Raw genomic sequence first — 17,876 nt, forward strand, 5'->3', positions numbered from 1 at the left:
GGCTCCTTTATCCTGCCCCCATGTGGCTACATTATCACTGATGGGAAGTACTCTGAATCACTTCAACACAGGACATTTGGCAACAATGTACTTTTGTGTTATGCATTTCAGCATAGCACATGATAGTTTTAAAGTGCTAACAAACGGCTGAACCATTTAAAATGGAAGATTCTTAGGATTGGGAGAACTAAATTTTTTAAAATTATTTTGTATATAAATACTCTCCTCCAAGGACAGGCGGCTGAGATGGAACGCAGCACAGAGCACAGAAGAAAAGACAGAAGCAAATCCAGAAGACTCCATTTGGCTCAGAAGACTCCCAAAGAGGGAAGGGCAGCTTTGTGCCTTAGTCAAGAAATCACCTCAGCTACTTTTGCTTTTAATTAATTTAGTTTGACTTTGGGTATACACAGCAGGAGCCCATCCACCAGGAATAATAATAATAGCAGCTAGTATTTATTGGGTATTTCCTATGTTCCAATTAGTATGTTATAAAGTATTTTATGTACATCATCTCATTTAACTCTTACAAAAAATCCTTTTGGATACTGTTATTAACCCCATTTTACAAACAAGAAAACTCTTTGAAGGGTCCCCAACTAGTAAATGCAGGTCTGATTCAAAAGTCCTTGCTCATCTCAATTTTCTATGCTACCTTTCATTTTTACCCATAAAGGTCTCTCACTGCACTTCTTCCTCAGTCTCTTACCGCAGGGGGTGCCTGTGAATTCAGGGCCTAGGTGGCAAGTTACATGGACTTGAAAAAAAGACAATGCAAGCCCTGCTTTTGCTTACTGGCTCAAGAGCCAAAAACCCAAAACCCAGACCTCAACTCTCTGAAGAGTTCTCGCCATCTATTCTCTCTGACCCAGGTTGTTTCACCCCAAAAAGTGTTGCATTGGGGCACCTGGGCAGCTCAGTTGGTTAACCATCCGACTTCGGCTCAGGTCAGGATCTCGTAGTTTGTGAGTTCCAGCCCCACGTTGGGCTCTGTGCTGACAACTCAAAGCCTGGAGCCTGCTTCGGATTCTGGGTCTCCCTCGTTCTCTGCCCCTTCCCAACACACACACACACACACACACTCTCTCTCTCTCTCTCTCTCTCTCACACACACACACACACACACACACAAATGAACATTAAAATTTTTTTAAACTGTTGAATTATGACATTAATTCCAAAAAAAATCTAAGGGATGATAATTAAATACTTTCATTTCATAGGAATTGCAAAAATGTTCTGCTTTGTTTTGCACTTGAGAAGCAGTCACTATGAATACTATTATTTCAACAAGGTATTGTGTTCTAAGAGGTACACTGTGACCAAGTGTAAGGTCTTCTGTGTAGACAGAAGAAGGGTGAGGCCAGACACCTGAACGCACAAGCACAGAGGGAAGAGGATCCCTGAGAACCATTTCTGGTCTCTTTGTTAGTGGTAGGTTCTCAGCTTCCGAGGACAGTAGGTGGACTGGATTTTGCCCCTTTAAGTCTAGTATCTATTTAACAAGTAGGCCTCATCCATCTACCTTAATAACACCTCCTCTTCAGATGCACCTGGAGAGCCTCTGGAAAGTTTTTTATCTGGATACCACCAGGTCAGTACAGCAGTCAGAGTGAGCTGTCAAAGAATCCTCTCCTGATGGGGCTGGCAACAAGCACTAGATCCCCTGACAAGACCAGAAGATCACACATTTGGACAAGCTCTCTGGTGTCCGTGCTTGTGGTCTCTGTTCACTGGTCTCCTTGGCTCTCTTCCCTTCAGCCCTTCCTACTCCAATCCAAGTTCAGTACCAGCTTTGCACCTCGAGTACAACAGCTTCTGAGGGAAGCTGGCTCAATCTATTAACACGTGGAAATGAAAAATTCACAGCACTGGGGCAACTTGGTGGCTCAGTTAGTTGAGCATCCAACTTTGGCTCAGGTCATGATCTCACGGTTCATGGGTTCGAGCCCCTCATCAGACTCTGTGCTGAGAGCTCAGAGCCTGGAGCCTGCTTCAGAGCCTGTCTCCCTCTCTCTCTGCCCCTCCCCTTGCTCATGCTCACTCTCTCTTTTTCTCAAAAATAAACATTAAAAAAAAAAAAAAGAAAAAAAATTCAGAGCACCGGATCTGAATGCTGGCTGCACACTGGAATCTCGTGTAGCTTGAAAACCCAAAATCCCTTCAATACCCAGTGCCTTCTTCCCACCTCCGTCTGCCAGGTTTGGCCATGTTGTAAAGCCCCCCAAATGATTCTAATGTGCAGCCTGGGCAGAGAAGCACTAGTAAGAAAATCAATGCCTTCTACCTTTGCACTCATTAAACATCTAAATCATAGAGGGGGACAAGCGGGGAGTGGAAATGCTTTCCGCAAAAGAGAAGTCTAAAGAAAGAATGTATCCTCCACAATGGAAAGGAAACCTAGACGCTTCCCATTGGAAGAACCATTTCGCCCATCAGAATGGCACTGGGAAATGAGAAGGAGGCGATAAAATGAAAGATGCTATTTATTAAACTACTATGTAGTCACCTTAATAATATCATGGCCTATTCACAAAAATGTAAGCCTCCCCCTCCCCCTTTTTGAGGACAAACAAGAATTTGTTCTTTCCTCCAGGCAATTTTCCCCTTGGCAATTAAGCCACTTTGCTTGGCTGGGGACCTCCTTGGTGAGAGCAGGTAAAGAGGGGTGAATGATCCTGGTGACTGAGGAGCTCACACGTAAAGATGTCCAGGCTTCACAGCTCTGGCCTCAGGCTCCGCCCAGCCTTCTGCTCCCCACCCCCATCTCCTGGTTCCTTTAAAGGCAAGCTAAAGAATGCAGATGGACTCAAGACACAGAACCTAACCCCAACAAGGCTTTTTCAACAGAACAAAGAAGCCCAAAGGCAAGGATTCTGGAAGGCAGGTAACACCAAATGGGAAGACGAAGGAGGGCAGGACCACAGGTGCACTGCCCCCCACCCTGCACCCAGCCCCCCCCCCCCGCCCCCGCACAGACAAAGAAAGTGCTGGTGCTTAGCTAGTGAACAGACCACTCAATTTCCCTACAAGTGCTATTTTTTTTTCCAGTCTCTCCATATTTTCCAGCAAACCCTTCAAAGTCTAAAAGGGTCATATACGGGCTTATTTTGTTTTTAACTTTTTTGTCAGAGCCAGAACCCGTTCGAAGAATTAGTGATGGGAGCAAGGGAGCCAATCCCTGACATCCACCACAAAAGGAGACTTAATTTGGTATTAAGATCTAGCCTAGTGGGGGTATCTGGTGCCACACTTATCACAACACTTTGCACTGAACGTGACCCCATAAGATATATACCAACCTTTCATTTCAGAAGGGCCTATCCTGCCCGACCTGCAGTCAGCCCATCTTATATGCACAAGTCCTCACTGACATATACTGTCCCACACAGTGAGAATCAAGTCCTTATCAGGCCAAGGATGGCTTAGTTTTTATTTTATTATTATTATTGTTATTATTATTAAATTCTATTCTACTCAGGTTGAAGGAAATACATGGCTTAATATTTAAGGATTCCAAAAACCTCCATAATAATACCTGTTTCAGTCTTAAGCTGAAAAAAAGAAGCTCATCTCAGTAAACTAAATTTCTTCACAGACATTGCAGCTAAAATGATGCCAGCAATGCGGGGCGCCTGGGTGGCGCAGTCGGTTAAGCGTCCGACTTCAGCCAGGTCACGATCTTGCGGTCCGTGAGTTCGAGCCCCGCGTCAGGCTCTGGGCTGAAGGCTCGGAGCCTGGAGCCTGTTTCCGATTCTGTGTCTCCCTCTCTCTCTGCCCCTCCCCCGTTCATGCTCTGTCTCTCTCTGTCCCAAAAATAAATAAAAAACGTTGAAAAAAAATTAAAAAAAAAAAAAATACATTTAAAAAAAAATGATGCCAGCAATGGACAGAGACTGAGTCCCCACCCTTGGGAAACATGAGGCTATCACATGGCTAAGCTTTCAGGCTTCATGTGAGGGAAGCAAAACTGTCCCTAACATCTGCCACACATAAAGTCTGCCTCTACTTCTAGGTCAAGTTTGTCTCGATATCTAGAGAGCTGGGGTTCACAGATACAAACTTCTCAAGTCAGAAGTTATGAATTTGCGATTTTGCTTATTATGCAACATAATGAGGAGATGATAATAACAGCCCAGTAAACAATAAAGCATTCTTTATATAAGGAGCTTCTAGCTCAACTCCTAGATCACTAGGAATGCACTCGTGAGGAAGGGCTAAATACCCTCCCAAGGCAGCCAGTACTAGGAATGTTTTCTTTATGTGAAACGAAAAGCTGAAGTTTGCCTCTTTGCAAGTGCCACCCAGTGGTTCTGGCCTGGCCTTGCATTGCAGTATTATTTAAGAACACATTCCCTCATCTCCATGGCTGTTTTCTAAGATGTGAATTCAGCTCTCATGCCGCTCCTTGGCCATCTCTTCCCCCAGCCCTCAGCCATGCCCTGAATCACAGCAGCTCTCAACTCCTTTCTTTCTCCCTGCTCTTCTAAATGTGCTCCTCTGTCGATGTCCCTCTTCCATGTTTCTAACTTAAAAGAAAAAAAAAATGTATTCACATCAATGGCTGCAGCAACGGATATTTTAAACCATCCTTTTGTTGTGTAAGTTAACATGGAATACTTGGCAAACACATTAATTCTTAGCATCTGATTTAGATAGTAGTTTAAAGTTAGAATAAAAAAATCTCTTTTCTTTCCAGTCTCCATGCACTGTTGAAACCCAGCTGTCCCCTAGGTGGTGCTCACTCTGATGGTGCCACCCTAAATGTCAGCGTGTGATTTCATTCTGACGACTGCATCTTTTACACCACATCATCGAGACTTAGAGAAGTCTATCTGGGAGATAGTAAGTCACAGGTAGAGAAGCAAGGCATGGACAGTGATCTTTATACACCAACCTATTTTCATATATCGATTTTCCCCTACTCCCTTCAAAGCGGTATGCCTGTTATATTCCAGAAGTTAGAAAACAGAATCCTAAACTAATTGACTGTGTCTCTTTAAGAAGTATCTCTGATTTTGGGACTGATCTTAAACCCTTTCAGAGAATAACTGAAAAGAAGCCAACTAGTATGAGGTTTGGTTCACTGGTTCCCTAATACATGAAAACAATGCAAAGTTGAGAGAAATGCAGTGCTCTACAGTCAAAGAGCCCCATGGAAACAGGGCCAGCCTTGCCCCAGACATCTTGCATGTGAAATTCAGAAGCAGAGAAGCTATGATCTGACATCCATGGTTCCCCAAGTGCTTTTCTCACAACTGCTCCAGCCTGCCTGTGCTATGGGAGTGCACAGGGATTCCTCCTTCCACTATTCTGCTCCCTGAGGCTTGCAGATGAGCCAATATAAGGCACACAGGACTTAACGCAGTATGAATGGATTTCTTGTTTAGGCAACAGATTTCACCTAATGTATACATTTATCCTTCAAGAGAACAAAGTAGCCCTCCACAGCTTCACAGTTCCCTGACCCTAACCTCACTCCAACAGTATCACCAACAGTTTACAGATTAATGAAATAGATATACTTTTAGTATCTTTGTCGTGTGTGTGTGTGTGTGTGTGTGTGTGTGTGTGTGTGTGGTTTTTACTAGAAGTAGACATGCTTTTAATTTTAATGATTCATTAATAAAATAGATAACTTTTCAGAGTAGTGTTTAATATAAGGAAAACGTGGAGTTTTTTTTTTTCAGTTTTTCCAATGCCAACCAATTGTTTAATTAAACTAAAAGCCTTTTCTTTTCTTTGCAAGATAGAGAATCAGGTTGCAGGGAATTCTTATAAGTCTGTTAGTACTAACTGTTCCTTTTTTCTATCCAATTTATTAATTCAGCAAGAAAGATACAATAACATGAGATTAACTATACCACAGCTTGGGCTTTCCTCTATCGAGCACCACGAGAGAGAGAAAGAGATTTTAGTAACACAATTAAAATAATTTGTTTTCCTCCCGCAGAAATATTAATGTTCAACTTACCTGGTTTTTTTTTTCCATTTAGAAAAACAGACAAGCAAGCTATGTCCAGCATATACTCTGATATCCCACAGACAGATGGAGATAGAAGAGATAGAGAAGACACTGAGGGAAGAAGGGAGAGGAGGAAGGAGGAGATGGAGAGGGGAGGGGAGAGAAAGGACACCTGTCCACAGAGGAAGGAAAGATGGAGTGGTCGCTGGGAGAGAGGCAGCCAGGTACAAAGAAGTGCAGAGACCTGACTAAAGGAAACTTTTCCTGTCACACCCTTGGGTCCCCTGGGCTGCAGGTGCCCATTTGGGGAATTGCTGCCCTCTGAAACTGAGTGACCTTACGACTGTGCTTCCCAGTCTTCTTAACTATAACCCTCTGATCTGATTAGAAAGACAATCACCAGCCTGCAGGGGGACATATGAGAAAATTTTCCTCTGGGCCACGAACACAGTGGCCTGAGCACGTTCACTTGTGAGCCACACAAAACTGAGTGGAGAGTCAGATCCAGATCCAGGGCCGAAGTGTCCCCATAACAGACAGTAATCCTGGCCCGTGACCTTTCACAGCGGCTTACCTCCTCAACCATCTGTTTGACTTTCTTCTGCTGGCAATGCACCATGTCGTCTAGGTGTCTGATCCGTTCCCGGAGGCTGGCAGATGCCTCCTCCAGCTGCTGATACCTGACCGAAAGAGAACAAGAGGCACGGAGTCCTAAACCAAAGCAGCAACACCAGCAAGGAGAGTCACCGCCCAGGGAACACTGCCAGAACAAGAACGAGAACTCCATCATGCATCGTGTCTCCTGGGGATGAACGAGGGCTCGACCACCCTGCTACAGGAGGAACCATGGGACTCTTTCTCAAGCTCCCACTTGCAAGTTTTACCTTGTTTAAGGACAGTGACTCTACTTTCCAGGGACTAAAACAGATAGTTTTTTTGCACCACTTACAGAATGAGGGGCTCTCTGTTCTGGAACTAATACAATATTGGAAGATCCAATAAAATGCCTTGATTCAGATAACGGAGGAGGAGAGGAGTCTAGTATGCAGAACACAATATCTGAAATCAAGTGGCCGAGTCCTGGCAAGTCTGGAATTGTAGTCTTCTACACATCATTTATTTTGGGAAAATGGGGAACATGTTGAAGGACTTTCTCTGCATCAAAACAGATTGGGCTGCATCATAAAACATTTCATAGTTTTGTTTTAAAACAGCACAAACTGGGGCACCTGGGTGGCTCAGTCGGTTAAGCATCCGACTCCTGGTTTCGACTCAGGTCATGATCTCGCGGTTTGTGAGTCTGGGTCCTGTGTCGGGCTCTGTGCTGACAGTGCAGAGCCTGCTTGGGATTGTCTCTCCCTCCTCTGCCCCTTCCCTACTTGCTTTCTCTCTCTCTCAAAAATGAAGTTTAAAATAAATAAATAAATAATCAGCACAAACTATCTTCTGACTTTGCTCCATTCAATGAAACCAGAGGAACCAGCAGGCAGATGCCTCAGTTCTTCGGGGCCACTGGAAGGGAGCACTGGAAAAAGGGTCTGGTGGGGTTTGCTGACCACTACAGCACTCTGCCAGGTCCCTCCTCAGCACTACGTTCAAATCTACAGCAGAGTGCAAACTGTGAAGTTGCCAAGAGGCAAGAGAACAGACGTTTTTCGGCGTGTACCATATGGCAGGCAGCATGCCCACCGGCTCCCTCACTACTAATGACCCCATAAGATGGGCACTGCCATAGTCACTGCAACCCCCTCCCCTTTAAAAAGAATTCTCAGTTTACAGATCAGCAGAGAATCTCAGCTAAGTTAAGCAACTCGTTCAAATTGCTCAAATCATCTCCACTCGTTTTCCTTCACCAGAGAGCCATGCATGTCCTCTCTGCCTTCTGATTTCTTTTTTTTTTTTTTAATTTTTTTTTCAACGTTTTTTATTTATTTTTGGGACAGAGAGAGACAGAGCATGAACGGGGGAGGGGCAGAGAGAGAGAGGGAGACACAGAATCGGAAACAGGCTCCAGGCTCCGAGCCGTCAGCCCAGAGCCTGACGCGGGGCTCGAACTCACGGACCGCGAGATCGTGACCTGGCTGAAGTCGGATGCTTAACCGACTGCGCCACCCAGGCGCCCCTGCCTTCTGATTTCTAGAGGGGACCAAGTCCTGCTCCCTCATTTTCCATGCAGGGCTTTATACGCCCATAGCCAGGGGACGAGGCAAGGTCTGAGTCAACAATGTTTGGAAACCAAAAAAGGCATTTTAAAATTAGTTTCCACTGCAATGGTATTAGTCACAGCTACTGAGTTTTCTCATCCACAAGGTGCATCCTGTGGAGTCAAAGGTTACGAAGAAAATTTATAGACTGAACTTTTGCACCCAAGACAGTCTGTGGTGTGCTCCCCCCGTGCTAACAATCAACCGCAGGCTGGAAGACGTGGCTGTGAGCTACTGAAGAAACTGGCACTGCAGTGGAAGCTCTCAAGCCAAGATTTTACAAACAGAAGTCTGCAGCAGGGATGGCCAAATGAAGGAAAAGGCGAGGAACTGGAGAGCCCACAGAAACACAGCATGGCCACCCCAGCGTGTAAAGCCAGTACAAGATAAAGGGCAGCGGTCTTACCTTTCCTTGTCAGAACCAGTTATTTCCCCTGACATTTCTGTTTCATGCTCCAGGAGCTGTAGCTGTAGTTGATGGCGTTCCTAAAACAGACACCGACATTGGAATCAATGGATTCCAGGCTGGACAGGGAATGTGTATCGAGCAATTCCAGCGCTGGTCAGTTCAAGTTCCCTGTGGGATTTCCACATCCACTCACCAGAGTCCAAACAGAGCTCAAAAATACCAAACCTCTTGGATTGCATTTACAGATGTATTTGTGAATTAGAGACAAATATGCTGGAGAAAGCCAGATTTATTTTTTAAAAAAGGAACCAATCAACTTAGGCTCAGGTACCTTGTGAAAATTTACAGTTCTAAAATACGAAAATCAATACTCTGAAGTCAGTGTCCTATGATATTGCAAAATACTTGATTATTTTCTGCATTATCAAGAAAAGAGTCTCTGGGATCTGGGTAACATCCTATACACTAAGCTGGCGGGGTTTACACAGGTATGTATGTTCAGTTGTACAAATGTACTGTGGTAGTCAGAATAACGGATGGCTGCCCAATGATGTCCACATCCTAATCCCTGAAACCTGTGAATATGTTGCCTTACACATAAAAAGGAACTTGCAGATGTGATTAAGTTAAGGGTGTTAAAATGGGGGAATGATTCTGGATTATCCAGCTGGGACCTTACTGAAGGAGGAAGAAGGGCTGGAGACAGAGATTGGAAAATGCTACACTGCTGGCTTGGAAGCTGCCAGCTAGAGCCCTCAGTCAAGGAATACAGGCGGTTTCTAGAAGTTAGAAAAGCTAGGAAAAAGGGGCACCTGGGTGGCTCAGTCGGTTAAGCATCCAACTTCAGCTCAGGTCATGATCTCACAGTTTGTGAGTTTGAGCCCCACGCCAGGCTCTGTGCTGACAGCTCAGAGCCTGGAGCCTGCTTCAGATTCTGTCTCCCTCTCTCTGCCCCTCCCCTGCTCGCACTCTGTGTCTCTCTCAAAAATAAATAAACTTAAAAAAAAATTTAAGTTTATCCAGAAAGGTAACATAAGAACACGGACAATTATTTGTGTGGACAAAGTAGAAAATGTTGACAAAATCGTAGCATCCATCATAACCAAAATTGCTCTAAATACATTACAGATGTTAGTGTAATAGATTTCCTTAAAATGAAATTTATCAAATTCTGTTCATGCTATTGGGCCCTAAGTATTACTGTGCCTCATCGTTATTCTCAGAGATTCTCCCAACAAGTTTTTACCACCAAATTATTAAAAGCAAGTCTTTGACAATCTAACTCCCATAACTTCTGATGCCACAAGCTGTGATACCCAAGGAACAGACCAAAGAGATGGGGGAACAGCCCACTCTGGCAGGAAGACCGTGTTATCACTGATGGATAAAAGAAGACCAACTTCGTGTGGGGTTTTGATTTTGTTTTTAAATCTCTCCAGCAGGGCACCTGGGTGGTTCAGGCAGTTAAGCAGCCAACTTCAGCTCAGGTCATGATCTCATGATTCATGGGTTCAAGCCCCACGTCGGATCCCTATCACCCTCTCTATCTGCCCCTCCCATGCCTTTGTATACACTGTGTCTCTCAAAACTAAGCATTTTATTTAAAATAATCAATCAATCAATCTCTCCTGCAAAGACCTTCTTACCGCCCACCTGGGCGGAATGCTCCCCTGTTCTCATATGGTTGCCTGTTGGCTGGAAGTTTACATAAGCCCTGAAATAATAGTGACAGATGTCCCACGAGTGAGCCCCCCAAGGCAGACTCAAAAAAAAAAAAAAAAAAGCTGTAATAGAGTCAGGGCTTTTCTAAACTGATGTACAACAAATTTTAAGTCAACACTATGCGACAAGTTCTTACATTTGTATATAACTGTGAAACCACCACCCAAGCACAGAATGTTACCTTTTCCACAGCAGGGTCCCTGAGAGATCACACCCCTTAAAAGATTTCTACTAATCAGAAAAGAAAGGTGTTTTGAAAATCCAAAAATAGGAGCAAGCAGGATATGACACTGCCACAGTTCATGCCTGTGGACATGCTGTTCACATAGTGTGTGAGAGAGATTTGGCACAATTCCCGCTCTGAAAGAGGTACCCCTGAGGGAGGAGGAGCAGTAAATTAGAATACCTAATCCTAGCTAAATAAAGCTAGCATACCTCAAGCCTAAATGAAAAAGATTTAGAAAAAGAACAAATCTTTTTCTGTCAGAAAAAGGTGACAGGACTTGAGGAACATCATGTGTCACATAAATGCTGACAGGGAAGGCCGGCCTTACCACCTCCCCTGGCCTCCCACCCATTGCCTCTCACACAGGCTCCATGTGGAAATCAGTGGGGAAAAATGCTGGACACTTTCAGAATCCCAAGGGTACAAAGAAGATAAGCCAGGGGCGCCTGGGTGGCTCGGTTGGTTAAGCATCCGACTTCAGCTCAGGTCATGATCTCGGTCTGTGAGTTCAAGCCCCGCGTCGGGCTCTGTGCTGACAGCTCAGAGCCTGGAGCCTGTTTCAGATTCTGTGTCTCCCTGTCTCTCTCACCCTCCCCTGTTCATGCTCTGTCTCTCTCTGTCTCAAAAATAAATAAACATTAAAAAAAAAAAAATTAAAAAAAAAAAAAAAAGAAAAGAAGATAAGCCATAAAAAAGGCCCAGACAAGAAAAAGTTGACTGGGGACAGACACTGAGGCAAGTCTGTGACAAAATCGAATCAGAGACACACATTTCAGAGCCACTACTATATGCCAGGCACCATGCTTAGCACTTTGTGTGGGCTTTTCTCATTTACTCCTCACAAAGCCTTAAGAATTATTATTATCAGCATTTTACAGAAAAGGAAACCCAGTTTGGAAGAGTCAAGTAACTGCCCACAAATACAAAGAGAGGCACGATTCAAACCCTAGGCTGCCTGATTCTAAAACCTGTATTTTTAGCTACCCCATGGGCAGTCTCTGTAAGACGGCATCCTGTTCAAAACACAAGCTGCCCGCTCACTTTGTGCTTGTGCGTGGCAGGAAAATCTGTCATCCACAGGGAGCCTTTGCATGACTAGTATCTTCTCTTGTTTCAGGGAAGCAGAATTTGGGAGAAAGCTCACCTATGTTCTAGAAAAATGCCATCATGGCACAATCTTCACGACTACCGCCTCCAACCTATACTGATGTCAGTTGTAAACATACAGCTTTACCCTCTTCTCTTCAATAAAAGATAGGATTCTGTTTTCCCAAGGAAGAGAGGTGAGGCAATAATGGATCCTTCACTTTTCTCAAGTCTCTCCCAAATAAAGACAGATCCTAAAGCAGAGGCCCCCACAAGCCCTGAAGCTGAATCCAGAACACTGAATTTAATGCCATTCCCACCCTGGTTACATCTCACCTTGTCCGGGGACTGTACAGGGGCCTATGTTGCAGATACCAGGGGTAAGGAGACCTCTCTCAGAATCACTGGAAGCCTAGGTGTTGACCTTGCTCACACTGTCATTATCCCTTGCTCATCACCAGCCTCAGAATGCTCAGCATGAGTTACTGGGTACTTCTATGTCACGGTCCTGGCAGGTCACTGCTATTCTGCAGACCCACACGCTGGTAAGAGCCATCCTCCAGAAACCAGCCACAGCTTTGGCCCTAAACTACCACTCCTCCCCCAGAAGTCAGCTGTCACCTGCTAAAGGTCCCTCTTCCCTCTTCTTCTTTCCTGCTTTTTCTTTCCTCTCTTCCACCCCTTCTTCCTGTTTTCCACTTTCTGCCTAATTTCAGCTTCCTCCCTTCTGTAAATTGGCTTCATTATCTCAGCTCATCTCCCGCCTTCCACAGCCTACTCCCATCCCCACCCGCACACAAAGAAAATGTGGTCTCCTCCGCTCTGCCATATGAGAGAAAAGCCAACCTTTCAGATGAATGCCCAAGAAACAGCACACTCAGAGTGTTGATGTAACATTTAAATAAGGTTTGGTTACTCAATGAGTAAACGAAATTCACGACTGGGACCCCAGCAAAGCAGGGTGCTAAAATATTAATTTTTATAAATCATTACAGGTGGAATGTTTTTTAAAGCATCAAAATAATTACCAATGAGAGTTCTGTTGGACTTCATGCTTTTCTTAAAGCTTTGTCTTTCCTGTTTAAATCACAAATCGGAGGGATGGGAGGGATGGGTGCTGAGGGCTTCTCACACCTTCAGACAGGCCTGCAGGGGACTGCAGAGACGGGGTAGGGGGGTCTGGGCAAGTGGGTGCTGGGCCAAGAGCAGTGTCTGTTACCTTTTCCATGCGCTCAATCAGCCTGTCCAGCTCTCCAATCTTCTGGTCCTTCTCCTCTAGGCTGATCTCCGCCGCCTCCATCTTTTTATTGGCTTCTTCAATAGCTTTCAGAAAACTATTGGTTTCTTCCTGCAAAAGAAACACACCATCCTCAGCACAGCCATGGAGTCTATGTTAGGCTGCTAACTAGGGTCCAAATGGTGCTGGCCTTGCTAAATCATGTCTCTTTAAAAGCACAGCCTTGGGGCTTAGCAGTGTTGTGAACTCAGATCATGAACTCAACTCCCATGATTCTGGTTCTCATACGTAAATAAAGAAACATCACGTGGCCTTTTAACGGGCCTAGTTATGTTTTCTCCTTTCTCCCTACCTGAGTCCTTATGTCTGAAAAAAGAAAGAAGTCTACAGATGTTCTTTCAACCTTGACTGGATGCTTGAAGGGTCACTGTATTTGCCCACAGTGCAAAGTGGAGCAGGGGCCACATGTGGAATTGAATGCAGAATGTCCAGACCGTTCTCCCACAATGCAAAGCACCAACTCAGTCAACCATTCAGACATCTACTGAGCTTTAAGAACACAAGATAAGGCAGCCACGGACTCCCTGCCTTCAAGGAACTTGTACTCTCTCCTAGAGAACCCAGGATGGGAGATGGACAGTCCAACTCTAATAACAGGAAAAACAGGATGCCGCAGCAAGGAGCAGAGAGAGAGTAGGGGTTCCCAAAGACAGCGGACACTTCTAGTGAACGGGAGAGATTTCACTCACCAAGAGGGTGGCATTTTCAAGGCCTTTCAGGAGCTTAGGTGGGAGCAAGGGCAGGGGAGGAGGGTATTTCAGGTGGAGAGGAGCAGGCGGAGGGGGGAAGGGCGTGGCTGCAGGTAAGTCAGGGACCTGCCGGGAGGCTGGCTGGAGTGTACTTGGAGGCAGAGACTGGGGGCCACTGTGGGAAAAGAGGGGGATGAGCAGAGGAAGGGAGGGAGAAACGGGGGAGGGAGTGAGCAAGTGAATAAACAACCTGCCCCTCACCCGTGTTAGAGTCCACGGACTCCCCTCCAAGCAGAAGCCCTGCTACGCAAGCCTCGCCAGCAATAACCCGGCGCTCCCTGCTGCCTCCTGGGCAGCTGTGACATACACACCAGCAGAGCCTCCTTCTCGGCACTGTGCTTCCGCTGCTCTTCCTGCAGCTTCTCCTCGTACTGGCTGTACAGCTTCTTGGTCATCTCTCGCATCACCTCGGCGTTGGCTTCCTGGGAGGATTCCACCTACGGAGACACGCATCTCAGAGCTCCAGCTCTTGCAGGTTCCGGGGGAACCAGCACCTTTTGCACCATGTGTGTCACCTGTGGACACGCTGGGGTGAACCCCCGGACCAAGACTCTGCAGGAGACAGAAGCAGCAGGCGCTAACGGGAGAGGGACCCCGTTGGGAGGAAGGGAGAGGGCGAGTGGAGGGGCAGAAAAAGAAAGAGCAGTACCTCACACTATGGTATCAGGACAAACACATTCCACACGAGTGACGCTTTCACAAGACAGAAACATACCTAAGTATCAACCCTGGTTCCCAAATTTAGCCTTAAATTGAATTCTCTCGAAAATGCGTCCACGATTTGCTATCTTCTTAACCTCTTTTTCTTCAATGACTTTTCCTGCCTAATGTCTTTTGATCCTGAAGTTTTATTATCTTTTATTCTATCGATTTTAACAAACTTTTTCTCTGGATAATATTTCCATGCCCTAACTGGCATCAAAACGACAAGCTTTTTTAATTCTCAAGTATTCTGTTGTGGGCCCAAAAATCAGTACATTATTAGAATTGGGTCAGAGTGTGATAAATTATAAAATTTAAAAAAATTCATGGGGTGCCTGAGTGGCTCAGTCGGTTAAGCATCCAACTTCAGCTCAAGTCATCATTTTGCAGTCCATGGGTTTGAGCCCTGCCTCGGGCTCTGTGCTGACAGCTCAGAACCTGGAGCCTGCTTCAGATTCTCTGACTCCCTCTCTCTCTGTCCCACCCCACTCACACTTTGTCTCTGTCTCTGAAAAATGAATAAACCTTAAAAAAAAAATTCAAAGGTTACCTGTAGAAGGAAGGAAGGAGTAAGAGAGGAAAGGGAATATTACAGATACAGATATTCTATTTTTGAACATACTGTTTTGTAGATTTGACTCTGAATCACATAAACTATTTATTTGTTAGCAAAAAAAATTAAATTCCAAGAAATTACCTACCAAGACCATTCGATGGGCAAAGAATAGTCTTTTCAACATACAGCACTGGGACAAGTGGATAGCCATATACAAAAGAATGATGTTAGAAACCTAACACACCATATCAAAAAATTAAGTCAAAATGGATCAAAGGTTTAATCATAAAAGCCAAAACTATAAAACTCTTAGAAGAGAACATAAGGTCAATCTTTCTGACCTTTGATGAGGCAATGGTTTCTTAGATATAACACCAAAAGCACATGTGACAAAAGCTAAATTGAGGGGCGCCTGGGTGGCTCAGTCAGTTAAGTGTCTGACTCTTGATTTCAGCTCAGGTCATGATCTCCTGGTTTGTGGTTTCGAGCCCCAAAACGTGTTCTATGCTAACAGCACAGCACAGAGCCTGCTTGGGATTCTCTCTCTCTGCCCTTCCCCCCAGGCTCTCTCGTTCTCTCAGAATAAACAAATAAACTTTAAAAGTTAAAAAAATATATAAATAGAAAGACTTCATCAGTATTTAATATTAAAACTTCTGCGCTTCAAAAGGATACCATCAAGAAAGTGAAAAGACAACCCAGATAGAGAAAAGATCTGCAAATCACATCTCTAATAACTTGTATCCAGCATATATAAAAAAATGTACAACTCAATAATAGAATATAAATAATCCAATTTTAAAATGGGCAAAGGAACTAATGGGTATCTTCTTTGGGAAGATACACAAATGACCTATAAGCACAAGAAATATGCTCAACATCATCAGCTATCAGGGAAACACAAAACCACAAAGAGACAGCACTTCACACCCCTAGGATGGCCACAAACAGTGAGACAGTAACAAGTGTTGGTGAGGATGTGGAGAAATCAGAATCCTAGGCTGCAAGTGTATTTCTAGGTTATTTTTCAAACTGTTTGGCTTTTTTCCCCCACCGTGTGCACCCGGTACTTAAAATTTTGTTATGTCAGAGAAGCCAGGAGGCCTTTGAAGACATGCTGCCCACATGAAGTTGAAGCTGTCCCATTAGTATGCTGGTCCAAGAGCACCTAGGAAACACTTCAGTTCATATAAGAAAGCTGGAGTCAGCCTTTCTACCTTGTCCTTCCCCAAATATTGCATTTGGAAACATTTCTACTTGATCTGGGGAACACTAAGCCAGATCAGGCTAGTGTTTATGTGCAGGTCCAGCTTAGGAGATAAAAAAAAAAAAAACAAAAAGCCAGCAGAATTGTGGGTGAGCAGGGCAAAGGCGGAAGCGGCTGGTGTTTGCTTTCTGGATATGTAACCTCTGGGTAAGAAAGGTATACTTCAACCTCAATAGGTTACATGACGTTTATTTCTAAGATTTCACAAAAGTCTCTCTTGGCGCCCTCTAATTCAACCTTCTCCATCACTGGAGAAGTTCTGCTGCAAGGGCCACAAAATGGGATATCCTGAACAGCGATTATCATCAGCTGGGAGACACACAATGTGTCCTGCACCCCATCTCCATTGCGCACACAGACTTCTAGAAAGGGCTCTGTCCCTCCTGTCCTGCTCTGCATCTAGGTCGTGTGAAATACTCTGAGTCCTGCAACTCTTTCTGTGGGGGTTGGGAACACTAGTGAAGCACAGCATCAGCCTCTAAAACAGGCAACTGAGGATGAGACGTAGCGTAGAGGCTTGGTCTCCGTGGAAGCAGCCAGACCACCACACTGCCTAATGATGTCCCTGGACGCCTGACACCACACCGTCCTGGAACACACAGGAATGTACAGGGCAGACATGTATGGTATGCACTGAATACATGCTAGTGGGATGAACGACTGGATCAAGACCCTAAGCTGAGAAAAAGACTTAAAACAGTAATTTTGGGGTTTTTCAGCAACACATCCCTTTTTTTCAAAGTAACTCTTACTCAGAAATACAATATATGAAATAACAAAGAGAAGAGCCGCCCTGCTTGAAGCAAAGCAAAGAGGAGCGGATCTGCTCTAGAGCTACCTGGTCAGGGCGGCTGGGTTGGCCCAAATGGACTGTGATGGCACGAACCCGTGGGATGAGAATCACTTTGACTACACAGTGCAGGGTGGCAGCCCCCCGCCCCATCCGAGGCAGCCCACACAGAGGGGGGCCACATGACCACATGTTCCAGTTCGTCTCCCTGAATCAATTCTTAATAGCACCACCTTTCATTCCCAAATGTATTCTGCTTTGAGCAATGAATTATATGGATGTATTATCTATGAGGCATGCTCCTCCAGGACTGCCTAATGCTGTACGGAACGCATTTTAAAAACCACATACTTAAGTAAAAACAAATTCATTCCGGAAATAATTTGCTGAGTGAATCCTATGAGCCATTCTCGGGTCTGCTCCTGCCAGTGGGTAGGAATTCAATCTTGTGTCAAACGTGGAAGGGGCACTAAGACCTCCAAGGCATTAGAAGCCCAGCTGAGGAATAAGCCCAGCCTGGTGGGCAAGAGGAACACTGTCCAGAGCCGTTGGTCACCCATCAGTCTTCTTCCTGCATGCTCTTAGGCTCTTTATTATCAAACCAGACAGAAAAACCTAGAGATATCAGAGCAAATCTAAACAGTGGGGCTTCTGAAGTCCTAGGTCTGTGGGCACCCCCAGTGCCCTCTCCATATGAAATAGCAGTGCCATGGTGACTGTCTCAGCAGCCCTTGAGGCCACTGGGGCCAGGAAGGAGTGCCCACTTGGGAGTATTCATGGTGCACCCCAATCTGGACTGACAGTAGGGAACACAAAAACCCCCTCGGTGCCTTCAAGCCATGCCCGGTGGAGCTGGCCACTAAAGGGAAGGAAACGCCAACTAAGAAAACAGAGCAAAGGAGA

At 45.1% G+C, this 17,876-nt stretch overlaps 1 protein-coding gene across 2 annotated transcripts in view; it reads right to left on the reverse strand.

Moving 5' to 3' along the window:
* Positions 1-17,876, reverse strand: part of MYZAP (myocardial zonula adherens protein) — a 90,412-nt gene that overhangs the window by 37,486 nt on the left and 35,050 nt on the right. For both annotated transcript variants that reach the window (XM_058737599.1, XM_058737600.1), the window contains exons 7-10: positions 13,970-14,095; positions 12,832-12,960; positions 8,576-8,655; positions 6,540-6,645 (exon numbers count right to left, since the gene is read on the reverse strand). In XM_058737599.1, the coding sequence (XP_058593582.1) occupies positions 6,540-6,645; positions 8,576-8,655; positions 12,832-12,960; positions 13,970-14,095 (441 nt within the window). The remainder of the gene's footprint in view (positions 1-6,539; positions 6,646-8,575; positions 8,656-12,831; positions 12,961-13,969; positions 14,096-17,876) is intronic.

Source organism: Neofelis nebulosa, chromosome 7, assembly GCF_028018385.1.
Source record: "Neofelis nebulosa isolate mNeoNeb1 chromosome 7, mNeoNeb1.pri, whole genome shotgun sequence".
NCBI lineage: Eukaryota > Metazoa > Chordata > Mammalia > Carnivora > Felidae > Neofelis > Neofelis nebulosa.